The 26264-nt window shown below is 41.3% G+C and overlaps 1 protein-coding gene and 1 non-coding gene across 3 annotated transcripts; both read right to left on the reverse strand.

Annotated features, from left to right (window-relative positions):
• Window positions 1-303: 303 nt before the first annotated feature.
• On the reverse strand, window positions 304-26242 carry SNX5 (sorting nexin 5). 2 transcript variants are annotated; one of them, XM_030310144.1, is made up of 14 exons: window positions 25923-26001; window positions 25601-25680; window positions 13961-14065; window positions 12710-12820; window positions 11802-11923; window positions 10508-10631; window positions 9306-9401; window positions 8006-8111; window positions 7843-7918; window positions 6841-6880; window positions 6665-6751; window positions 5130-5289; window positions 2054-2139; window positions 304-499 (listed from the first exon to the last, which is right to left on the reverse strand). In XM_030310144.1, the coding sequence occupies exons 2-14, from the start codon at window positions 25646-25648 to the stop codon at window positions 449-451; spliced, it is 1212 nt and encodes a 403-aa protein (XP_030166004.1). In that variant the 5' UTR covers window positions 25649-25680; window positions 25923-26001; the 3' UTR covers window positions 304-448. The 2 variants fall into 2 exon arrangements, 1 of the variants encoding a protein (XP_030166004.1); XR_004343385.1 differs by lacking the exon at window positions 25601-25680 and having other exon boundaries at window positions 2054-5289; window positions 25923-26242.
• LOC115511375 lies at window positions 19754-19990 on the reverse strand. Its single transcript, XR_003968036.1, has one exon. It is a non-coding gene; the product is annotated as a small nucleolar RNA SNORD17 (small nucleolar RNA).
• Window positions 26243-26264: the final 22 nt, after the last annotated feature.

Consider the following 26264-nt stretch of genomic DNA (forward strand, 5'->3'; position numbering starts at 1 on the left):
CACCTTAATTAAGGAATGGAATGTCTGTTACCTGTAACAAGCAGCTGACTTATTTGCTGTAATTGGCACCTACTCTAAATTGTAGGGACATGGGCACATGAAACAGTGAGACAACATGTGCCAGGCAACTGCTTATACTTGTTTCCAGAAGGCACATGTTTCCTGCACTCTTTAAGAACTAAAGACAAATTTACAGGAGAACCCAGCATTTAGATTCTGCCCACTTTGAGGTATTAAATGCATAAGGAAAGGATTAGTTACGTCCAAGTAGCATGCAATAGAAGTATTTTTAAACCAACATGGTTAAGTGTTAAGATTTTTAGAAATCAAAATATTTATTCACATAATTTTAAACTAAAGTCAAAGGTAATAAATCTTCTGTGGTAATGATTTAAGTGCAAGTGACGCTGGCTTCACATTTGTGTCCTTCATTCAGAGAAAAGGCAGATCAGTTGTTCTTAAACAAGTCAATGCAGCTCTGCAGGAGGGAAACATTGTTCTGGAAGAAAGAAGTCAAGGTAGACCAATGAATCGTTTTACATTCCAGACCTCCCACATATCTGTAAGAAGTAAACTCAAACCCACCAACTTAAAGCTTTTCACAAGAGATTTGAAGCCTGCCAAACCGGGTTGGTCCTATTCTTTATTAAATTACAACCTGCACACCAATTTCATGCTGTCAAGTTCCTCCCCTCTGAGGGTCTGGGACTGCAGCCTGGAGAGGCTCACCACTGAAGGTAGTGGTGGCCATCCAGCACCTCCCCCACCCGAGGCTTGCTCTCAATGCACTCACACCAATTCTGCTTACTGTGACTTAACCTAAATGCTATCTACGAGTTGTTCTTTGAAGTTGAAGGCCTTGGAAAGACCAGATAAAAAGTTGCTACAAATTTTCATGAGTGAGATTATAAATGATAAATATTCATATAGGACCTAGCACAAATTGCTTTAGAAAAGTTCTCATTTTAAAAGAAATGAGGGGCACCTGGGTGGCTCAGTTGGTTGAACATCCGGCTCCTGATCTCGGCTCAGGTCACAATCTCACAGTTTGGGAGATTGAGCCCTGCATCAGACTCTGGACTGACAGCATGGAGCCTGCTTGGGATTCCCTCCCTCCACCTCCCCTCCACCTCCCCTCCACCCATCCCTTACATTCTCTCTCTCAAATAAATAAACTTTAAAAAGGTCTGGAATGTTACAGTTATGACTTATGTATACATGACACTCTAAAACCCCAATTTAAAAGTTCATACACAACAGGACTTGGACTTAAGAAGTAAATGTTACAGTCTAAGAAATTCAAAATATTTGAATTTGTTCAAGGTCTTCCTGCTTAACCAATGACGACTGGCCAGTGACTGCTCCCCCTTCTCCAGTGGCTCTCTGCTGACCCTGTTGTCTTGGGCCTTACAGCATTTCTGGTGCTCAAACTCAACTGTATCCACGAACCACCGAAAAAGCCATGCCCAGAAACTGAGTGAATTGGTCTGTGCACCAAAATGTCTTTAAAAGCTCCTTAAGTAGACTCTAATGTGTATCTAACATTGAGGATCACTGTTCTCCATTTTTTCTGTATTAAATTAAGCTAGACATTAAATATTCAAGGAAGTTTTTCCTTCCTAAACAAAAAAGAAATTAGTATCAGAAGACAAGTATATGCTCTTCTCAAAAGCAGTATTTCATCAATAAGTTATAGAACTTTGGCTTGCAAGCAGAAAAAAATATTCCAACAACTCCCACCTACATTACAGATTAAAACCACACGCAGGGGCGCCTGGGTGGCTCAAGTCAATTGAACTTCCAACTTCAGCTCAGGTCATGATCTTGCAGTTTATGAGTTCAAGCCCACATGGGCTCGCTGCTGTCAGGGTGGAGCCTGCCCTTGCCCCGCTCCCCTCTGACCCTCCCCTGCTCATGCACGCTTGCTTAAAAATAAATATTAAAAACACACACACAAAGCAAACCCCATCTGCCTGATGACACTGGAACAGTGAACTGGGAAAGAACTTGAACCCTAAAAAGCTTCTGGCTTAATGTGAAGGAAAACACTTACCCTGGCATGCTTTATTTCCAGTTCAGACATTTCAATTAGATTCTTTCTAAATGCTGCCACTCTCTTTCGTTTGAAGTTGATTAGTTCTGCAAGAGAGTTTACCGACAAAAGCTGAACAATTTTCATCTTTAACTTCCAAATATCATTCTTACAATCTTCAAAGCTTTGATACACGCATTTTCTCACATTTTTATTACCTCAGTGATTGGGACACACACCTGACATTTTATGGACAACGTAGTAACGTGCCTGCCACTGCCTTTAAAATGAACACCGCACTCAATCACTGAACATCAAAATCCAGATAATGCCACGGACTACTTAGGAGAATCTCTGAAATGGTCAGTCTTGCCCCAAACCTCTAACTCCCAGTGCTTGTGGAAAGAGGGCCGGGAGAGGTCGTGAGTCATACATACCTGCGCCAATGACTATTTTAAACGATTATTTTCAAACTTTCAAATGACCACTCATGTTCAGACAGCTTCTCTGTGGATGTGATCTGTACAACAGGCCACCTTTACATCTATTCTTTCTATTGCCAAATACTGTTCAGGACTATTGCCCTATTAGAAATCAGGGTAAGCCAAAAGTAAGTACTTCCTCCCTCAGATTCTTTCCATGAGAACCACCACTCCTTTGCTCAAATCTCCCAGATCAAGCTGGTGCTCTAGTCCTCAGGAGCAAACATACCCTCCTGTATCAGGTCTGTGCAGCACTAACCAAAAGAAATACGAAAGCAGCCACATGAAAAAGTAAAAACTTGCAAGAACACTTACAATGATAAGTTAGTAACACTACCTTGGATATAGTAAACAGGTCTTTCTGGATGTCCAGATAAACTCACCTCCCGACTCTAGGCCTGCACCCAGGACCAGGACTCAACACTAACCTGTCAGACCACCCATGATGCCTGCCCACACTATCACTTGTACCATGCTCATTCAACTAACTCATCAGTTCAGCTATGAAGTTTAGAAAGAACTCGGATCAGAGGTAAACAGGTTAAGATCCATTCATTACAGTATCCTATAGAACACTGTACTTTTAAATACAGTACACCCAGGCTTACACTTTTGAATAAAGAGGATAAAAATCCAACAACACATGGACAAACCTTAGGCAATCAGGACAGGCCTAAATTGGCAGCACTTTAAAGTTTTGTAGTTTTTCCTTAATCCTCTCTAAAGTTGTCAGAGCTACCAAACTTTGACCTACATAATAATCTAAGATTTCAACTCCATAGTTTTGAAGTTTGTTCTCAAAAACCTAAAATTAGCTAATTAAACAAAGGACAAGAATTTATTTTACCATGGCAGCAAGAAGGTTCCCTCAAAAGAATCCAAAAGATGGCCACATGAGCATATCGGCATGGCTTTTGCAAGATTTCTGTACAGAGAAGCTCTGTCCCTTACAGCTAAGTTATAGTACTGAAAACATAAGCCAAGACAAAACAAAGGACAAGAACTCTATTGCTTATTGCTAGTATCAGGATGTTTTCAGATATGCCTGGATTTTGGAACCAAAGGTTTGCGGGGAGGGGGAATTCTGAGAAAACAGTCTTAAAATGAGCTAGGGATTTGTCACAGAAAGCCAAGGTCTGGGAGTGAATCAAGTACAGTTACCACTATAATTACATTCAGGAAAACACATTCTTGACTTTTGCTCTAGCATGTTCCATGGCTCCTGAGAACTGCAGGTTAGACCACCCCATCCCTCCACCCCGTGCCTAATAAGGAAAAGACTACAATTTACACTCCTGTTCTGTGGAAATGGAACACTATCTCCCAATAAAGTTAAGCCATAATCCCCCCTACTCTGGAATGAGATAAGGCAAAAAAGAACCCTGCGGCTGTGGACTGGAACTGTATCGCTACCATGACTCCTGGAGAGAGTTACACACCACTCCATTTCCTGGCTCTGTCTCCTGAAGGGCCTAGAGAGACACCCCAGGAGAAATGAGCACACTCAACACCCTAATCTTGTCACAATTCTGTAACTAAACAGAACCTACACTTCTGGAAGAAATGGTGATTTCTAGGGCTAGAGAAGATATAGGACATGCCAACTTAAAGGTGCTTCCCTCTAAGTCTGGACAAATTGAGCGCCAAAATAATGCACTACAATAATGAATTTAAAAACTATTTTCAAAAATAGAAACCCATGACTAACAATGACAAGAAAGGAAATGTGCAAAAGAAGGGAAGGCTTGTGCTTAATGGATGATGATGATGCCAAAGGCTTGGGAAGAGAACACTAGAACTGGGGAGCAGGGAATCGTCTTTCTGCAACCAGCACAGTAGGAGCTGGCTCAGGCAAGACTCAACACAGTCTAAATTTAGGGAGAAACTATCTGCAGGGTTTTTAAATGGTCTCCTCACACAGTTGATTAGTGACGTGGGTATTAACTATACAGCAAAGAAATTAACACCACAAATGAGGAGAAAACGAACAGAACATGCCCTCAGATGTGACACCCAAAAGACACATTACTCACAGAATATTCTGTTGGAAATGCATAACTAGCAACTATTCGTTGCAGAAATAGACCATCTGAAAATGAAGAACACTGTTTGTAGAGACTATGGTCTCCAAAAAGGCAAATGTCATTTTAAAAAAAGGTGAAGGGGTGGGGGCCTGAGAAGGGTTCCTTCCAAATTAGAGGAGACACAAGAGCAATGGTAACCTAATGGCAACCCCAGACGGGAAGCCATTATTAGGGCCAACAATAAGATGAGAATAGAGAGAGCAGGTTGGAGTGTGTTGTATTAAAGTTTACCAAAGTGGGTAAGTGTAAGACAAATACTCAACAAAGCTTAGGGATAAAAGGACCATAATACATACAACTTAATCTCAAATGGCTAAAAAAGAAAAGACCACCCCACATGTATTTATAAACACAAACGTGGCAGCATGGGTGCACGTGCAAGAGACGAAGCAGAAGGGGCAAACTAGACAGCTAGGTGACTCCAAGTAAAAAATATATGGGTGTTCTTTTTACTTTCTGTGCAACTTTTCTCTGTGAGCTTGAAATTATTTCCAAATAAAAAGCAAAAAGTAAAGAATAGCCCTGCTCCACCTTCTTTTGCAGATTCAGAGAGCTGTTCAAATTTCTGGCAGCATTCTTGCTGGTGTGCCTCAGCCAACTTGACATCTTTGCTTTTCAACCTGGCCTTATCCAATGCTTTGTTTGAGTTCTCATAGTCGGTGAGGGCTTTGGTGCGTCTGTATAAGAGATCCTGAGAAGAAAATTAACAGAAAGGACATGGTAGTTAAACTTATCCTGAAAAATCACCAGAGAACACAACAGGAAGACTAAGTACCTGAACCACTCTAAAAACCAGCCCAAGTACCGTGGATGTCAGTGCACTGTCTGAAATGTCAGATGGCAACAATCTAATCCACTTCTACCTTCCCCTCCCATGTTTTTATGTTTTCTTTAATCTCAAGATTAGGCTGGGAACAGTAATTCTTATGGCATTGTCGAGAGGTTTTGGAATTCTTTATATGGATCGAGAAAAAAAACCCAACAGTGAAAACTAAAGGATTTTCTTTTAGTTGATTCAGTCACGGAAAGCAAGTTCAGAAAATTAACCACCTTCTACTGAAACACAGGCAGGCACTACTGGGTGCATCCAGTAATACTGCTAGAACACAACTAGGCAGTGAGGCAGGAAGAACCTTCCTCTAACCCTGCCCCACAAGTCCTGCCTTGAGGAGTCTAACCCCAGGCTCTCATTTGAAATAAAGACTATTTGCAACCTATGGCAAAGTACAAGTTACCTCCGTATTTGAAATCTGATAGATATGTGAGATTCAACATACAATTATGTGTTCTTGTGTTCACTCAAAAAATCTGTGTTTATCATCAGCTCTTAAGTCCATTAAAATAGAAAATGAGATACAACCTAATGTAAAAAAAAAAAAAATATACATATATATATATATATATATATATATATATATATATATATCCAAATAGAAGACTCAGGAAACATGCCAAAAGACAAATGAATAAAATAAAATAAAATGACTATAAGGGAAATAATGAATTCCTACTTCCTAATGATTATTTTCCCCAATTTTACATTGCCTGATTCAGCAGGAGTAATTTAAATATTTTTTAGTGTTATGCCCAGTGAATCCATGTTTCGTTCCCAATGGTCATTCTGCTTACCACTTAGTCTTGCCTTTTGGTAAGTAATGGTTTATGACTCAGTAACTGCAATTCAATAAACACTCACAAACCCCAAAACCTTTTCTCCTTCAGAAATAGCCCTTTTGGTGTGTGTTCAGTTACACCCATATCCAATATCCTACGATCCCCCAAATTACTATCTGATCAACTCAGCATCACCCCTACTGCTCTTAAGTGATACAAGCCAAAGGATTACTGCTTGGACTCTGGCTGGACATCCCTTTTTCACTCTCCTAAATACAAGCCCAGCCCAAACACTGAACAGACTTGCCTGTACCTTGCTATAGCATGTGTTTCCCCAAACTGCAAATCCCTTGCTATTCCTGAATGAACTCAATTAATGGTAATTCAAATGTCTCTCAGTTTGGCAAGGTGGTCCCGAATTACTCCAATGCAGGAACTCCTGTCTTACTTACCTTAGCAGCCTCTATGTTGAGCATGTAGTATCGGAGAAGTTCCGTCAGCTTTAAATCTTCATCTGAGGAGACTCGACTCTCTACTTTCTATTAAAAAAAAAAGTAAAAGTCACCATCACCTAAGCAGACATCTACAGATTATAAAATATTATGAAGACCAATATAAAAATCCTTACCCTAAGTTTTTCAAATAGCTCAGCAACCTTCAAAAGGTACCTGAAAATATACACATGATTTTGGCAGAAGGTCTTAAAATCGTGTATGAAACAGGACCTTATCAATACTCTTAAGACATGAATGAGTAAATGCAGGAGTCCTAGCCTTTAGTGCTTTACAATCAGTTTATCAAAGTAGCACTTTCATCACCAACTGGCGCAATCTAGTAGTGAGGACGGTTACAGAACTGAGCACACACGGACAGTGCCACACTCATGGGTATCGGCCTCTCTTGCCGCCCCTTCAGCCACCTTGCCATGCAGAAACCATGTCCCAAGATAGTCTTTAACCAATGCCAAAGCTGTGTTAACCAAGGGCAGGTTCTAAAGAGCCACCACCATGGGTATCCCAAAGCCATAAATATACTATTTAAAACAAAACAAAAAGCTACTATTTCACCTGGGTTCTGCTATTAGCCTGACTTCCACCTTCGAATTAGAAATGTTATACTTGTTATACCAAGCCCTAGGTGTTAAGTAGAATACAACCTCACACCAGAAATGCTCAGGATGGAGAAACTGTGAAAAGTTCATATAAAAAACCTCAAAAATCTGACTGGGGTCATTGCATTACCCTTAGGACCACCTTAACCAAAACAAATGTTAAGTCCAGGGCATTACCAGACAAAGCACCATTTGCCACAGAACATACAAGCAAACTTCATTCAGAGACAACTCCAAAATTAAAGCAAATCAATTAAAAAATGGAGACAGTTTGACAAAAATAAAGGCTTTGACAACAGCTACCATGTTTGGTATAGAGGTGCCCCAAGTCCCCAACAAACACTTTAAATCTGTCTACATTCATAGGGTAGATAAGATTTGAGTGCTGGAGACGATCATCTACTCTTGATGAGCTGGCACCCAAAAGCAGAAGTGAAATTATTATAGTCATTATTCATTATACCACCCAGGAGTTTTTGACTAACGGAAAGGGAAAATGCTTTTCCAAGAAAAACTTACTTTTTGATGACCGTGGGCTCTTCTAAAGCCAGGCTATGCAGGCAGGCTGCAGTGTGGATATAGTCATCTGCAACATCTGCAGAAATAAGGACAGCTCTTTTTATATGAACAAAGCTGGCACACTGAGCAAAGCTAAGGTGGCTAGTGGGTAAATGGTATTTACTTTTATGAGATCGGGTCATTTTGTCAGCTTTTGCACATGAATCCTTGATCCTATTATAATAGTTAATGAGGAAATTCTTTTCTTGCTCAAAGAAGTCATCTACCTCCTAAAAGAGGAAAAGAAGATATTTAAGAAGCAAAACTCTTAAGAATATGAATGCATTTTGTATCAAAAGAAACATTAAGGACATAAGTTCATCCATAAGAACTTTAACCTCTATGGATCAGGGAAATCCAAACTGACAAAACAGCATTTCATACCCAAGATTGGCAAAACCCAAGTGCTGGCAAGAAATGTCAACAGAGAAAACCACTTTGAAGAGTCATTCAACAATGCCCAGGAAAACTCTGGCACTAAGATCCAGCAATCCTGGTAGAGAAGTGGTTCTTGCCTACACTGTAACCCAGCCACATCTCTGTATATGGGGGGTAAATCTGGTGCATACCAGCCAGGGATGCCAAACATCCAGCAATGTGTGGGTATAGGACAGCCCGACACACCTTAAAACACGGCAAGGATGAAGTCCTAGAGTTACAAATTTTTGACAACGCCCTCCACCCAGCACCTGTACTCTGGGCTCCCTGCTCAAGCCCTCAACAAAAGTGGTAAAAGTCAGACACGAGATGGTAACTCAGTGGATGGTAACCATCAGTGGAAGGGGGTTGAGGAGTCAGAGATTAATTATCACCAGGGTAAATGGGAGACTTGTATGTCAATTTGGTCTTTTAGAACAGCTCTGTCCAACAGAAGTATGTGAACCACATGTGCTATTTAAAAAAATCTCTAGTAGCCACATTAAAAAAAAAAAAAAAAAAGAAGTGAAACTACTTTTAATACTTTATATTCTTTTCTTCTTATGAAATTCTTAAAACCCAACACATAGGTAAAATTAAAAATCTGGTTCTTTAATTATACTAAGTAACTACATGCTAAGTGCTCAAGTGCTGCATGTGGCTGAGACTACCAAAGTGGACACTGTCGTTCTGGAGAATAGCATGAAATACTAATCCTGTAGCTTATTTTCTTTCTAAAAATAATTGAACAACTGCTTTGTTTACAGAAAAGGAGAAAATGGAAGAATTAAGTGTGTGAAGGTTCTTATCTCCTTGAGAGAACAGGGTATTTTAAGAGAATAAGTGAAAATTCAATGAGTAGATAAAAAATAACCAAAATTTGAAAAAACTATTTACATTTCTGTGAAGTTAATACCATTTGTTTCACAAATAGCTCTTCTGAAGAAATAAAAGGTCACCTATTCACACGAAGTCAGAATTTTCTACAACAGCTAAAAGCCACTTACTTTAACTCCAGAAAAAAGGACTTCATCAGCACTTTTCACCACACTTTTGAAAAAGCCACCAAACATCTCTTTGGTATTTTTCCGCCTGACACTTAGCTGGGGGGGAATCCAAAAGAACAGTTTATGGCACACACATTTTTCTAAATCTTTAAAAAACCCTAAATACATTCTAAGTGGTACTGTTAACTAACACAGACACACACAGAAGATACTTCCATCTTACCACTAGATCTAAAATATCGAATAAACAGCCAAACCTAAATAACAAGCAATAATTCTAAAAGCATGACCTAAAGTTATTTTGGGAAGCTACTTAGCACTAAGTCTTGGCCTTTATTTTTTTTTAAAGTAGGCTCTGCACCCAACCTGGGCCTTGAACTCATGACCCAAAGATCAAGAGTTGTATGCTCTATGACTGAACTAGCCAAGGCATGTCTTTGTGGCCTCTAAATCCTTAAATTATTGAAACTCACTGGTTAGAAGATGCTGAAGTGTGATGCCTAGGTGGCTCAGTCAGGCATCTGATTCTTGGGATCAGCTCAATTCATGATCTCACAGTTCACAAGACTGAGCCCTGTGTCAGGTCTGCATTGACAGCACCAGTGCCTGCTTGGGATTCTCTCTCCTTCTCTCTCTTTGCCCTCCACCCCCACCACGGCTTGTCCTCTCTCAAAATAAACTTAAAAAAAAAAAAAAAAATGCTGAGGAAATTTTTAAGTCAGGGCTTGCTTCACGCATATTAAGTAATAAAAAACATAACACTGGAAAAAAAGGGCAAAGCATATGACTCCTTCCGACAAACAGGTAGCCAAGGAGAAAAAAAATGTGAATCAAAATTCCTCTTAATAATCCCAAAATTAACTGGGGGATAAAAAGTAAAAATCTTTAAGTAGCATCTTTAAAAATGTCTTACACAATGGATCTATGGGGCAGAGGGAAACAGCATCTAAAAAAGGATTCCATTATGCCATTAAAAAATTCAGTACTTTAAAAGTCAATTTTTCAGAAAATATATCAAGCATGTCTTTATTTTTTTGAAAGCAATCTCTACACCCAACATGGGGCTCAAACTCATGACACCGAGATCAAGAGTCGCATGTTATATACCAGCTGAGCCTGACAGGGGCCCTTCAAGCGTATTTTTAAAAATATGGTCATGTGTGTTTTCACTGGATCATGGAAATGGAACAAAAATGCCTTACATCCTGATCATATTCCAGGAACACATGGAAGTTGCGATCTTTACTGAGAACAGGGTGAGAGGAGAGCCGCTGCAGAAAGACTTCATGAGAGGACACAGTCTTCTTAAAGACTGCAAGATACTCACTGGAAGAGAAGCACACAAGGAATTCAACTGGCACCACTCGACTCAACGACCAATACTGGTCCTGGTTATCACTGTTCTGCTTCATACCACTAAGTGAAACACCTGAACTGGACCAAAACATTTTGGTATAACTTTATATCTAATTAGGTAATACGGCATTTGCCAATTGGGAATCTGTGGAACGAACCCAAAAAAGAGCAAAAGTAAAGTATAACCAGAGTTGAGCAAGTCTACAAAAAGTCCAAACCTACATGCAATCAGTGCTAGTATTTAGCAGCCACAGAACATGGTTTCTGTAAAATAATGAAAACCCTTTAATCCTGTAGCCAAGTACATAGCCTGAAGTCTATCTACTAAGCCTTAGAATTATTAGACATTATAAAGTGACTTCATCTCAATCTAGGTATTCAAGATCACTCTAAACTTCTCAATGGTAGGACTTCAGTTGGCTGCATTCAGTGCTTTATGCTCAGAACAGCCCATGATAGACACTCAAGCCATGTGCAGGGAATGACTTAGTACCTGGAGGCGTATGAGCACTGGCCCTAGAGAGTAGCGACATGCGTAGGGCAAGGCACAGAAGAGAGCTGTTGAAACGGGCACCACACTGATTATGGAAGGGGGAGGGAGTCAAGAGAGAAGTACAATAATTTCATAAGAAACTTTAATGCAAACCCCCAACAGTGATAGAGAATAAAGAATCCATTTTTGTTTGAAATAAATTATAACCAAGTTAAAATATGCTTCCTGTGAACCTGGACTTCTTTCAAACCATCAATATGATTACTATTCAGAGTGCTGCCTTGAAAGAGCCATCACCGCAATCTAGTTTCAGTTATAACTCCAGTAACCAAACTACAGGGAGTAAGGCTTTGTACATTATCAGCAGCCTGAGAGTCTTTATCTATAAAGACAAAGGTTTACTTCACTATGCCAGACCAGCATTCTGAGTATGGTCTACATGGGGGGAAACAACTGGGTCCATCCAGTGTCAGTGGCCCCCAGAGAATCAAAGTTAAAGTACAAACTGCAAAATGTAGTTCTACAAGACAGCATTGGGCCACTAATTAACTGCCATACTTTGGAAAAGCTGCCAGGTTCTCCTGATTTCTGTACACATCACCACTTTTTTCTCAAAAGACACCGTCCTGTCAAGAAAATCCACTTACGCTTCCAGCTCTTGCTTCATCTTAGCAAATTCTTCTTTGGTCATAGACCCTTCACCCTCTCCCAGTTTCTGCATCTTTTCTCGAGGGCCATCGAAGTCAGGCTTTGTAGGAGCAGGCGGAATCTGTAGGGGAAACAGATTAACTTGAGAGTATTCTTGTCCCGGTGGTGTTCTACTCAGTGCCTATGCACAGAAGGCAGCCATCCCAGTGGGGCTGACAGGTCAATCTCTGTTTTTCTTTTAACCTGATTCCTTTTGGCCATATAAAAAAGAAATCTCCTACCCACACCTGGGCACTCAGACTGCAAGCATTTGTTCAGGTTACCTATGATGGACGACTGATAGGGTATAATATCAGCCTGCTTCCATTTAAGTTTAAAATGTAAATACTATAATCAGCACTAAAATGAAGTTGATGAAGCACCATCAAAATTAGTCTCTAGATATTAAAGGAAACAACTCTAATTTTGAGTGAAGAGAATATTCTCAAACACAGGCTTCAATACTACTTTTGTTAACACAAAGACAACGGCTTCCCTCACTCCTTGAGCAGACTACAACACTTTTGAGAAATCTACTGAATGTACGCCATCAGCACTACTGAGGTTTTCCTAGAAATCAATTCTTGATGGCTGAAAGTACCAGAGAAACCCCAAACCCAAAGATAGGGAAGATTCAAATCATGAAACCGTTTGGCCTCTTCTCTTATACAGGTCATAAAACTACGCTTCACCTCACAGCTAAAACACCATTCTCATGTTTTTCGCCTTTACCAATAACACCTGCTCTAGTTGGTAGATGAAATCAGTTTTCACAACCCCTTATAAAAAGTGGGTAAAAGTCTCTTTAAACAAAATGAACAATAAGGTAGAAGAAACTGACTTGTTTGATTTTCTAAAATGCACTTACGATAAGCCCAGCATAGTCTGCAGTTTCAATAAGAGTATCATGTAGCCACACAAAGTCTTCATGTTGCCTTGTAACAGAAAACTCTGGGCTCTGAAACGTGGGCAGCGTTGTCTGTAAAAGAGCAGAGTAAGAAGTTAATTGGTAACTACCACTTTTTGATAAAGTGGTTTGGATCTCCTGGGCTGCGCTATGGGAAAATTCTGCGTAATAAAACATCTCAGTGAGACTCAGTAAAGAACAAAAGCAGCAACACGTGACCTTCCCACTAAAATCATAGCTAAGATTCAACATATTCTGTAAGGAATTCTTTTCACAAAACTCCACCTGAGGTCAACTTAGGCAGATATAATCACATAGGTGTCACACTGCCTCCTGAGTGAGGCATGCTAATCAAGCCACCAAGGTATTAAAAGAAAACCACATGGGAGAGGACCCTACATACAGACAGCAGGTCTGTATGCCGGAGGTGGCCTGTATCTAGCATCAAACTGCCTAATTCAAATTGTGCCTCAGCCATTTACTTTCTTTAAACATGTGGCTCAGTTTCCTCATCTGTAAAATAGGGATAATAGGATGCCATCATAAAGTTGTTGTAAAGAGAAAATTAAATCCATAAATTAAATAAATATGAATAAAATAAAGGTAAATAAACCCTTTTCAACAATGCCTGGCATAAGACAAGCATTCAATACATTTTAACTTGTATGGAAGGAGAAAGGAGGCTGAACATGTTCCAGAAAGGATGGATTCTGCAAAATTACAATTACTTTCCATGTTTTTCAGATTAGCATATTGCCTTTGTCAAACTAAAACTCTGGAAATTGTTCTGAATCACAAGAAACAGGAGGGGCAAAGGCCAATAATTTAGTAAATACGGAGAAAGCAAGCACTTCTCATGCATGCTAATTAAAAACAAAGGTGGAAGATGTGCTCTGTTTAGTAGGCAGCTCCACCTGTATCACTTTGTCTGGTTCGGCTTCCTCATGGAGCAGAGTATATACAATATCAGCAATATCCACAGCCCAAGGGCTCCACCATAGTGGAAAATGCTGAACCAAGAGCATTTATCTGATGCTCACTACAAGCAAGATGAGGGATGTACTCACTCAGCAGTAGTTCTACACTGCCAAAAAAAAAAAAAAAAAAAGGCAAAAAAGCAACCATTTCAGTTGAGGAGGTCTCTTCATCACTGTGAATCACAAGGCTGTAACCTAACATTGCTTTGATTACTGAAGTCATTCTGTCACTTACCTTGGTGTGCACTGTAAATTTGACCTTATCTCTCTCACTGAGTGCATCAGGTATGTCAATCTGAAGCGAGGGATCAACATTCAGGTCCACAGATACAGATCTCAGCTGAAATACATTTTTTGGCTATTAGTCTCAATTTCACTGTAGTGTTAAAAAGTATCCTTCTAAAAATGGAAGCTAGTAATTAAAAGGTGTTCTATACAAGATCATTGGGGCGCCTGGGTGGCTCAGTCGGTTGAGCGTCCGACTTCGGCTCAGGTCATGATCTCGAGGTCTGTGGGTTCCAGCCCCACGTCGGGCTCTGTGCTGACAGCTCAGAGCCTGGAGCCTGCTTCAGATTCTGTGTCTCCCTCTCTCTCTGCCCCTACCCCGGTCATGCTCTGTCTCTCTCTGTCTCAAAAATAAATAAACATTAAAAAAAAATTAAAAAAAAAAAGATCATTTATGACAAAGTCAGCTGAGATATCTCTTAAGTTTATTTGAAATTGTGGGGAAACCTGCAGATAGGTAGGTCCAAAATATTTATGTAATCTGAACAAAGCAACTACATGATTTTAGGTCTATGTGAAAAATACATTTAACCAAACACTTCAACTGTACTAGTAAGAAGTCTTGAACTAGATAGAATGAAAGCTTGAACTTCTCACATAAATGCCCAAACTACAAATAACATTCAAAAGGCATTAACCCGATAGTACACAGAACTGAAAGAAATTAGAAACTAAGAAAAGAGAAGACACAGAGAACAACAGTAAAGTGGTATGAGATTCCTGAGTAGACAGAAAAATCCAGCTCAAGAGTGAACCAATTTATATTCAGGGATTGTTTCAAAGAGGTGAGAAATCTAGACACAAGAGGTGAATTATAAAATCCCACTGTGGTTACACGAGGGACAAATGTGAAAACACTGCCCTGGAAGCCAAAGTAACTGATTCTGTGAGTTGGTAATTCAGAGGAAAATAATACCCCAAAACACATTTTTGCCAGTTTAAGAATTTGGGGGGAGAAAACTGGAAGAACTTCACTGTTGTGAAAAAGTGGCTAAAATGCTTTCCTACTAAACTTAAAATATAATGAATTTCCTAATTTTTAAAGCAGACAAGCTGATGGTCAATCTGAAGACTTGACACAAACATGGCCTGACAGTGCACCAGCATAAGCAGCTCATCCCTCTTCCACCCAACTAGGAAACTAGTGCTGAAATAACATGTCACAACACTCTAGATTACTGCACCTGGAGAATGCCAAGTGAAGACTGGCATCAAGAGGATGAGAGAACAGGGAATACAAAGGTATGTATGTCCTGGTGGATTCTTTGCCTCAAAATAAAAAGTTCAAGACCAAGGTTTGACTTCTGAAACTAGAAAATCTGGTTCAACCAGGCCTATAAAGACACCAAAAAATGGATTCACACACACAAAAAAAACGCATGGATTATTTCTTTCTCTTTTCTATCTTAAAAGCTGCCAGTACTCGCCCTTTCCCGTTAAGCACTGCAACGAAGAAAAATTTTAAATTGCAAAAACCAGTAGCCCTGGAACAGTGGCTCTCCTCTAAGAAATAATTCAAACATCTGGGGCGCCTGGGTGGCGCAGTCGGTTAAGCGTCCGACTTCAACCAGGTCACGATCTCGCGGTCCGTGAGTTCGAGCCCCGCGTCGGGCTCTGGGCTGATGGCTCAGAGCCTGGAGCCTGTTTCCGATTCTGTGTCTCCCCCTCTCTCTCTGCCCCTCCCCCGTTCATGCTCTGTCTCTCTCTGTCCCAAAAAATAAATAAACGTTGAAAAAAAAATTTTTTTTAAAGAAATAATTCAAACATCAAATATTAATAAAATCACAGTATACTTTAACAGTCCCTGACATCTCAACCTCAACACTTCTTCAAAATGAATTCTTGATGACTCCTATGAAATATTTGCTTGTTTGGCTTAATTTTCACATGTCCATTTATGAGATCTCTGCAAACAAAGATAAAGCCCCAAGGTCAGGGACACTTCATTTTATCACAACTCTGACATATTTCTGATAAAAGCTTCCTTCCTTCTGTTAACTTACCACTGGGCAAATATGTTGAAAAAGATCTCAAAACACACACTGAATTTGATTGCAGAGAATACTGGCCATCCTATCTTATGTTTGTGTCGGGCAGTTTAGGAGATAAAATAGGCCAGGTATAAAAGAGTCCAGAAATACTGCTAGAAAGGTAGAGTAGCCCTTGGAACAGGTCTAAGGTGCATTTAAACAACTGCTACGGTGCCTAAGATTCCAGTTCCTGAAGAAGTCACAAATCCTGGTTTCCAGCCATTTTTTTTTTTAACATGCCGACAATTCCATTTTAGCTCCCTACAAGCCAAGCAAACTCTACGAGCCTACAAACTGCATACAGACTACGTTGTGAATTAGGATTGAAGGACCCCAGGGGAATGTAATCTAGTAAATGGAATTCATTTAAGCACTATAGTCAAAGCTACAATGGACTTTCCCAACTGCTTTTTGTTCCACAGAACAATTACTTTGGTTTCAGGGTGCCTGGGTGGCTAGGTTGATCAGGCTTCCAACTTCCACTCAGGCCATGATCTCATGGCTATGAGTTCCAGTCACACTCAGACTCTGTGCTGACAGTTCAGAGCCTGGAGCCTGCTTCAGATTCTGTGTCTATGTCTCTCTCTCTCAAAAACAAACATTTTTTTTTAAAAGTTACTCTGGTTTCACCTGTCTTCCTATACTCTCAACCACACAGAGGTAAAACTCCAGACTATTATGTTACCGCCTTCCTTTCTTGTCAGCATACAAATTTCATTTTTTTGCAGTGAGGACACAGAGAAATAGCAAAAACCCCTAAAGGTTTCAAAAGACTTTCCACCATAGCAGGATATCAAGGACCCAAGCTTCTCCAGCAAGAAATCATTTTTGCCTGGATACACTGCCCCAGGAAGGGATTCAAACAAAAATCCAACCACCTGACATGATAGTCTTAACCATCAAAAACCAAACAAAAACAGCCCAGATAGCACAGTAAGTCTGTATTTGTGCATTAAAGAGTTGTCGAAAAAGGGATACCGGCAAAATTCTAAGCATTCAGGTCATCCATCACCAACTCAAGAGTTCTCATTCACAAGTTAAATCAACTTTCTTGTATTGAAGCATATAACCCTCCAGATACCGAAGATAAATCAACAAGGAGTAAAAAGTTGTGAAATGTTCAAAGCTTTTAAGTCAGCACTGTATCCTGACTCCGGAAGCACAAGTGTGATTAAAAGGTCAGCATTCTTTCTTCTCCTTAGTCAACAAAACTAACTCTCCACAGCTTGATGCCACAGTACGTGCTAAATAAATCACCAGCATGGAGGGTATAAGGAGTGGATGGCATCCCTTCATATACTTTCGCCCATTCACCCACCTCTATCCCAAGTAAGAATTCAGAGTACTATTTAGCACTGCAGGCCAACATGTCAGTCTTTGACTTGGGCCACAGATATCAAAATGCCTAAAATGGCTGTTTAAATCAGCAAGGAGGCAAACTGCAGAACTATCTGAGAGCAGGCATGTAATTTTTCTGTTTCCCGGTTCCCTCAGGTATCTCCTGAGAAGTGAATTTAGAAGGTATCTTCTCTGGGGCACCTGGGTGGCTCAGTCAGTTAAGTGTCCAATCTTAGCTTGGGTCATGATCTCGAGGTCAATGGGATCAAACTCCATGTCAGGCTCTGTGCTGACAGCTAAGAGCCTGGAGCCTGCTTCGGATTTTTGTGTCCCTGAGGTCTCTCTCTCTCTCTGCCCCTCCCCCACTTGCATTGTCTCTCTCTCTCTCTCTTTCAAAAACAAACATTAAAAAGAATTTTTTTTTAAATTAAAAGGTATCTACTCTCAGGACACCCAGTGGCTCAGTCAGTTAAGGTTCCAACTCTTGATTTCAGCTCACATGATTGTCATATTACAGTTTGTGAGATTAAGCCCTATATCAGGCTCTGCACTGTGCTTAGGATTCTCTCTCCCTTTTTCTCTGGCCTTCCCCTGCTTGCGTGCTCTCTCAAATAAGCTTAAAAAAAATAAAATAAAAACCTTGCCTAGTCTCAAACAATGGAATTTAAGTTTCTGAATGTAAATTTTGTGGTAAGAGAACCTGAAAAGGAGAAAAACTGATAAAGAATCCCTGTGCATTTCCTCACCTGATCATCACCTTCACAGTTGGGGCACCTGACACTGGTTACAGGACAATTCTGCAGAGCTCTGAGCTGCTAAAAACCACTTTTGGTCCAAATTTCATTTATGACTCACTCTGGTACAAACAGCACCAAGTGCAAAGCTCCTTCTTCAAATGGTTTAATGGCTTACAGATGGCAAAGGGTACCTATGTGACTGGACAACACAGAAGGGTAGATTCTGAAATTCAGAATCCACAGGGAGAATAGAAATACAGAAAATATCAATGTTATGGGGACTACAGACTCCAGTTTAAACTAGCACCATGCAGCCAAAACGACAAGACACAACAAAAAGAAATTATCTCCACAGTAACTGTGCTCTGCTAGAATGGGGACTAGCTGAATAACCATTAAATCTAACTAGCTTTGCAGCAGAGAATGGGCTACATGGGTGATAGGTATTAAGGAGGGCACTTGTGATGAGCACTGGGTGTTATATGTGATAAATCACTAAATTCTACTCCTGAAACCAGTATTAAAAAATTTAAATAAAACCTTGGAAATAAAAATAAATCTTATTCTGTACATAGTAAGGAATTGAATACGCTAGCACATGCGACATCAGTATGTCTTCCCTTCAAACTGTTCCTTTTTCCTAAGGATTTTGCTTTATCCTTCCCACTGCCTACAGAACTAAGACCCGTGTCAGGGAGAGGGCCAATATGACAAGTCATCCATGAATGGTGTCAACAGCATGGAGCCAAAACGGGAGGCAAGAAGCCTGCCTTGTAAATCAGATTTTCATTCTGATCACAAGAACCAAGAAACAGGCTATTTCAGCTAGAAAGGTAAGGATACCTTACATAGCCAATACTTATTTGTGAGGAAATAAATCCAAAAATGCTCAGCTGCAGACACACTCTAGATCTACATTAGTTCTGAAAGCAAGACTCACATGATACTTATGAAACATACTCGGGGCACCTGGGTGGCTCAGTCGGTTAAGCATCCATCTTCAGGGCAGGTCATGATCTCACACTCCATGAGTTCGAGCCCCGTGTCGGGCTCTGTACTGACAGCTCAGAGCCTGGAGCCTGCTTCAGATTCTATGTCTCCCTCTCTCTCTCTGTCCCTCCCCTCCCCTGCTCATGCTCTGTCTCTGTCTCAAAAATAAATAAAAACATTAAAAAATATATATTTAAGAAACATACTGTATTATGGTTCCAATTCATTAGGAAGTGCTCTATTAGAGAAATTCTAATGCCATATCCTCCTCCAAAACCCTCTTTATGGTTCAAGTATTGCTATTCCAATTGTTAGTTTTCTTCCATCCTGAAAGGTAACCAAAACCTGTTTATTATCTGCATTCAAGCCCATCTTTTCATCATAGCACTGGTGCATAAAAAACAATTCAATGGACTATAAGCAACGTAGGAGCTCTGCTTTTATAGATCTTTGTCTTCATCTCCTGCCTCCTTCCTCCCTCACACCAATTGGATCTCCCCTTCCTATAATTCAGGCCTGCCAATATTATATCTTAATCCTCAAAGACAATGGAACCAAAGACTTCTGGAAAATCTCAGGCTACCAACATAGATAATAGCTATGGAAGTTAGTTACATGCTTTAAAAACTAGATAAAGGGCTGCAGCAAGTGATCAGATTTCCACCACTCATCTTGGTGAGATGGGACCCAGAGGGCCCCACCCCTGCTGACACCAACCATTCTTACCGGTAGTCTACCAACACACAAGCTGTCCACAGTAGAACACTGCAGACTGCAGGGCATTTAGAGGCTACATAGCTCCGAGTTCCTAGAACAGGAACCGAGGCTTGGAAGAAGGTCAGTGCAGCGCACTCAGCGAATGGATAAACTGAATCATCACTTCACAGAGCTGCAAGCCTATGAACTAGTCAAATCCCAACAAGGAACCAGAAAGAGATTAAGTTGTATTACCTATCAGCTTAAATACCTTCATTTCAAGAAATCCATCTACTGGTGCACCAGGATAGCTCAGTCAGTTAAGTGTGACTCTTGCTTTCGGCTCAGGTCATGATCTCACGGCTTTGTGAGCTCAAGCCATAGGTCAGGGTCTGGGCTGACAACTGCAGAGCCTGCTTGGGATTCTGTCTCCCTCTCTCTCTGCCCCACCCCCATTCATTCTCACTCTCTCAAAATAAACAAGCATTAAAAAAAAGAACTTAAAAAAAATCCATCTACTTGCCAGATACCTGGATTATTTTTTCAAAGGAGTTCACAAACAAATGAGTTGAGATCTGTACAGATCTTTTGCTGGGAAGCAAAACACCAATGCTACAGAGGAAGTAGCTCCAACAAATTCAAAGCTCAAATCCTCTGCATCCCCACCAAGACTCCTCCCAGCAGTTCCCTAGTCTACTATGTCCACAGCCCTCCGAAACCTGACATGTTACACATTACTCATGTTGATGAGAGTATTCAGAAACATTTACCACCTTATCCTTATGATCTTACTTTATGATCAACCCAAGATGAAATAGAAATAGGTTTAAGAATAAAAAAATTTATCTTCACCACCAATGCAGATGGTTCAGCAACATGGATAGAACTGTCTGAGGTTAAGCTTGTGTCATCTAAATTTGAGACACAAAAAGCATACAAAGAGGTCGCCTGCTTCATGGTGGGATTTCTTCTGCTTTGTGTCAGAAGTAGGACATGTTTCCCCAGATCATTCTGATACAAAGATTTCAATTCTTCACTTTTATAACTCACCAGTTCCCTGGGACCCATCAGCACCAATGTTCAAGCTTTGTACTGCCCTCCATGGAAAAGCCAAATAAAAGCTTTGCAAGTGGTAACACCTACATTTGTACTTTTCATGATTCACACTGACCAGAATGAAAACTTATGGGTCTGACCCACCAAGAGACATAAATCGTAAACTCTTCAGGCAGAAAACGCATACCACAGGTTACCATAAGCAACTATCTTGAGAAAATTACCCTTCCTCTCCAGACCACAAGTAGTACCTTAAAATATCACAACAAATTTGTTAAAGGAGAAGTGGGAGGGAGTCAAGCCAAAGACCCAACTTCTAAAGCAAAGGTAGTTCAGTCATTCCTTTGTGCCTTCAACTACAACTTACACACTCCCCTCTGTGTATTTATGGCTTGCATTTGGGATGTGAAACAGCTGATGATTTCCACATCCCTCTTTTAGGAGAAAGATACTCTTAAGAGTAACTCAATAACCGGAGTACCTGCATGGCTCAGTCGGTTAATCCTCCAGCTCTTGATTTCGGCTCAGGTCATGACCTCACAGTCGTGAGTTTGAGCCCAGTGTTGGGCTCTGCACTGTGTCAGGAGAAGCCTGCCTGGAATGCTCTGTGCCCCTCCCCCATTCATTCTGTCTCTCTCTCTCAAAAATTAAAAAAAAGTAACTCAATCGATCCCAGCCCAAAATGTCCTGCAAGTGCTGTCATCAGAGCCTCAGGTTTCCACTGTCCAAAGTGGCACTGAACTCCATCATGGTAAACACTTATGTGCCCCTTTGTAACCTTCAATTGTCCAGAAGCTGCTGAAGAAAACCACCTTTAACCATCTTTGGTTCCTCAATACTGGGGGGAAAGTTAATTTCAAAAATGGTCAACAACGCTTATATTTTATATAGCATATTGTGGCCTTAGAATTTATCAGTCCTAGATCTGACAAGATTTGAAATAGGCTTACTAAGTATTTAGCCTCTAACACGACCTAATCCACTCATATCACACCATTTTAGAGAGAAGAATTAACAAGTGATTCTCAGTCAAGGGACATTTGGCAATGTGTAATTTTACTCTCGATACTGGAGAGAAGGGAGTGGTCACCTAGTAGAGGCCAGGGATATTGCTAAACACACATTTACTATGTACATACCACAACAAAAACTTACCAAGACCAAAATGTCCATAGTACTCAGGTTGAGAAATCCCACCTTAAACTAAAGCTCTATATTAGACATAATCTAAGTCTCACCAAACGAAAATTTAACCTCAGAATCTAGAAAATTCTCCCTTGGCCATTTCTTCCCATAGCACAAAAAAAGAAAAAAAAAAAAAGAAAAAAAAAGTGAGATTATGACCTACTAAAGTGGCATTCACAAATGAGGATCCTAAGACACTGTGTGCAAGTTACTGATCCAGAACTAAGGTGTGGGCAGCTCTGATAAGTCATGCTTCCCAAGCTTAGAAAATTAAAAGAAAAATGAAGTCATTTAGTATAAACTCCAGTCCACAAAAATTACTAAATTTGGACTTGCTATAGTATTGTTAAAAGTTCAAGACTGTTCCTATACTAACACAAATTGTAGGTCATTCTTCCATCCAAGCTGGAGGAGAGTAGCATCCCTACAACTTCCACACCAGTTTAAAGAAAAACTCGCTGCAAACCAGAGCAGTACCTCAAATATTAATGACTGGCTCTGAGGAGACACCATCCACCCAAAGTCCATATAACCAACTAGTGAAAGACCAAGTTGTAACAGCAGTAGGTGGGGAGGGGTATCACCTAGCTCTTGCAAAGCTTTTGTGTTAAGCTTCAGTCCAGTAGCAATTTAAGAATCATTAAAAAAAAAAAAAAAATCCAAGATCAATGAGGACCCTTAGAAAGATACACACTGAACCTGAGTAGAAACTCAAACATGCTGCCCAGCTATTTTAATGACTTTTTGGCAAAGGGAGGCCTCAGAGAACCTAGAAAGGACAGAATGACTAAAGGCCAAGGTTAACTATCATTGTTGCAGAAAAAAGGTTCCGCATAATCTCCAATTATTTTCCTCTACCCATCACAGAAAACTCCAGACACCAGGGAACTCTGGGGGACAGGGAAGCTCATTACTAGTTTATCATGAAGAGAAGGCCTAATGGTGTTAATCCTTTAGTTGACTTTTTCAGGAAGTAAACTTGGGAAAAACCTACTTTCCTGAATTTAAAGACCAAGATATAATCTTTACTATCAGTTGAGGACTAGTTAAAAAAACAAAATTAATCATGTATCTCTTCTCCTAAACTACTTTCGGGGAAAGGAGACAAATCCCAAAACCTTCAGCTAACGAACGGATGTAACTAAACGGAAATATCAGGCTACCAAATACAAACCAATACTCCTTTTAGTTTTGCTGAAGAAGCCAAAAAGAGCACTTGCTGTACAAGCATTCAAAACCCTCAAGAATCAAAAAAAAAAAAAAAAAAAAAAAACAACAAACCCTCAAGAATCATTTATGTTCCCTACTTAACTAGTGGACCTAAACCCCATGAACCCTTATCCTCATGTAAATCCCAAAATAATCAGAATATTTAAACTTAGAACATTTTCAGTTTAAAAATGTAAAATATTTCAGGGGCACCTGGATGGCTCAGTCCGTTAAGCGGCGACTTCGGCTCAGGTCATGATCTCACAGCTCGTTGAGTTTGAGCCCCACATTGGGCTCTGTGCTGACAACTCAGCCTGGAGCCTGCTTCAGATTCTGTGTCTCCCTCCCTCTCTGCCCCTCCCCTGCTCATGCTCTCTCTCTCTCAAAAATAAACAAACATTAAAAAAAATTTGTTTTAAATGTAAAAAATTTCAATTGACTAACAAGGCTGTATTATGGCAAGAGGATAGTTTGCCTAAGATTTGACTTCCTGTTTGGGCTTTTTTTACACTTGTCCGAAACTCCGTTTTGCTCAACAGTGAAAACCACCTAGACTTGATCCACAGCACGGGGCTAAGCATCACAGATAAAAGCAAAATAAAGCTGAGTTTTAGAGTAGCATTTTACTAAGCTTTATTATTTCCCAATTTCTGTAATTAAAAAAAAACAAAAATCAGGAAAATTCCGTATAATCCTCGCCTGCACCCACTAAAACCAACAGGCAGGAAACAGCCTTTATAAACTTCCAATTGTGCCGGAGCATCAGCGTGGTGGGAAAATTATTTTAAAAGCCAGCTACAATCTAGTGTGGTAACAGGAAGATAGTTGAAGGAGTTAACTCCTTTTAAAATGTTGTAATAAAACAGATTTTGGAAGAAGAGGTGAGGTATCAGGTGATAGAAATAAAGTCAAATTGCTGTCAAAATTCCTATTCAACACCTAAACTTCTATAGACAAAACTACCGGTGTATTTTACAAAGAATCATGGTCTCAAGTTCCCACTTACCTCTTAGTTAAAAAAAAAAAAAAAAAAAAAAAAAAAGAAAGAAAGAAAGATAAGTTTACTTATTTCAAATTTCAAAAAAAAACTACCCCAATCAAGACTCTACTGTCACGCACAAAGCTGCATTTCAATAACTAACAGAGCAGTGAGGGGCACCTGGGTGGCTAGGGTCATGATCTCACCTTTGAGTCCCAGACCCCCTAGGGGCTCTCCGCTGTCAGCCTGGAGTCCACCTCAGATCCTCTGCCCCCCGGTCTCAAAAATAAACACTAAAATATGTACACATTAAAAAAAAAGAAGAAGAAGAAAAAACTAAATACACACGACAACAAGAACTTTGTTGGAAGAATCCAGCTAGCTGTGTTAACTTCGCTACTGACTACATGAAAGTGTCTCCAAACGTGCTGTGGATCAAAGGATATCTTTGACTTAATTAAGTATGTGTAACTCTAAGGTGCCTTCCAGGTCACCTACATTTGAAAGCGCCTTGTATTCTTTTTTTTCGTTTTCGGTCAGAAAAACTTTCCTGGTGATGATTCATCTGCACACAACGTCGCGGCTCGCACCCACCTCTACAAATTGCCAAACTATCTTAAGTGTAAATGCCAGTAATAAGCAGAGACTGGCCTCTAAATCTTTACTTGGCCATAATACCCTGAATTTACTGCAACAGTTACCCTTCAGACCTCAACATTTAGGGGGCATGGGGACGGTTTACATAAACGCGCAAGATTTTTAAAAGTAAAAAACCAAGTTCAGTAAGTATTGGAGAGCGCCTACTAAAAATTACAGAATTCCCGCAGTGACGCATTTGGCGTTTACAAAGTTGTGAGGAACAAGCGTCAGATTGGACTTGACGGAATTTCCCCAGTATTTGGGCCAAAGAGACCTTTCCCAAAGTGAGGGGGGCGGGGGAGAGGGGTCAGTTTGAAGGCAACGGCACCAAATTATGCCATTTGCGGCATGTCAGGTGGATTTCACCTTCACTGTTCAGTCTCTGTTAAGAGTTTTCACAACCTTCCACACGAGAGCACATTCCCGAGTCTCCAGAGAGAAGCTCCGGGGACTCGCCGCGCGCTCTCGGTACCCGCCACCCGGGCTCGTGCTACCGACACCGATCTCTAGACTCTGGTTGTCGCCTCGGGTCCGCAACGAGCGCCGGCACAGCCCTTAAAGGGGACGAAGCAGAGGGCGCGCGGGGACCGGCGAGTACCCCCGCGTGGAGGGCTTTTCGCGGGGAGACACGGCGGCACGAGCAGTCCCCGGGGGAAAGGGAAAGGAATGTGGGGGTCCGGGAGGTCGGCGGGGCCTCCCGTCCTGGAGCATGAGAGCGAGGAGGGCCTCACCTTGCTGCGGTCCTCCTCCTGCTGCAGCAACTCGGGAACCGCGGCCATGGCGACGCGGGACTCGAGCGGGGGCCGCCTGGCTGTGCGAGGAAAGAAGAGACTGGGCCGCCGCCGCCGCCTCGGGGGCGCCTCTCAGGGGCGGCCGCGGCCCCGCCTCCGCCAGCCTCCCTGACCGACGGCGGCAGGAGGCCTCCGGACTCCTCCACCATCCCAGCAGCCCCGGGAAAGGCCAGCGGCGCGCCACGTGCTCCCCCAGAACGGCCTCCCCCGTCCCCGCTGCCGTCCATCTTGGAGCCGGGCAAAAAAGCTACTCGGGGCCTACCCTCGCTCCGGGCCACGCGGAAACCACCGACCGCAGGGCCACGAGAAGGACGCGGAGAAGCAGACGCTCTCCCAGCAAAGCGCGTGTCAAGAAAGCCCGCGCTCTCGTGCGGGAGAATTTATTACTCAGCCAGAGTCCAAGATGGCGACCATCCGTGACGTAACAAGATATCGTGAGAGCGTAAGGGCGCGATTTGGAGGAGCCCGCGCTAACGCCTGAGAGGAGGGATTCCCCACGGATCGCGGGAGTGTCTATGGCAGTGAAGGAGGGGTTAGCTGTGGGAGTAGGAGCTTCGCAGTGCATGCCGGGACCACCGCCCCTTGGGCGGAGCCAAACTCGAGA

This window comes from Lynx canadensis, chromosome A3 (genome assembly GCF_007474595.2).
Source record: "Lynx canadensis isolate LIC74 chromosome A3, mLynCan4.pri.v2, whole genome shotgun sequence".
Taxonomy (NCBI): domain Eukaryota; kingdom Metazoa; phylum Chordata; class Mammalia; order Carnivora; family Felidae; genus Lynx; species Lynx canadensis.

Excerpts from the sequence above, each read along its gene's own strand:
- SNX5 (XM_030310144.1), bottom strand. The coding sequence starts at position 25,648 with ATGGCCGCGGTTCCCGAGTTGCTGCAGCAGGAGGAGGACCGCAGCAAG. Across the intron at positions 14,066-25,600 it reads AGGAGGAGGACCGCAGCAAG|CTGAGATCTGTATCTGTGGA; the intron begins GTGAGGCCCTCC and ends AATGTATTTCAG. Across the intron at positions 6,752-6,840 it reads AGCTATTTGAAAAACTTAGG|AAAGTAGAGAGTCGAGTCTC; the intron begins GTAAGGATTTTT and ends TTTTTTTAATAG.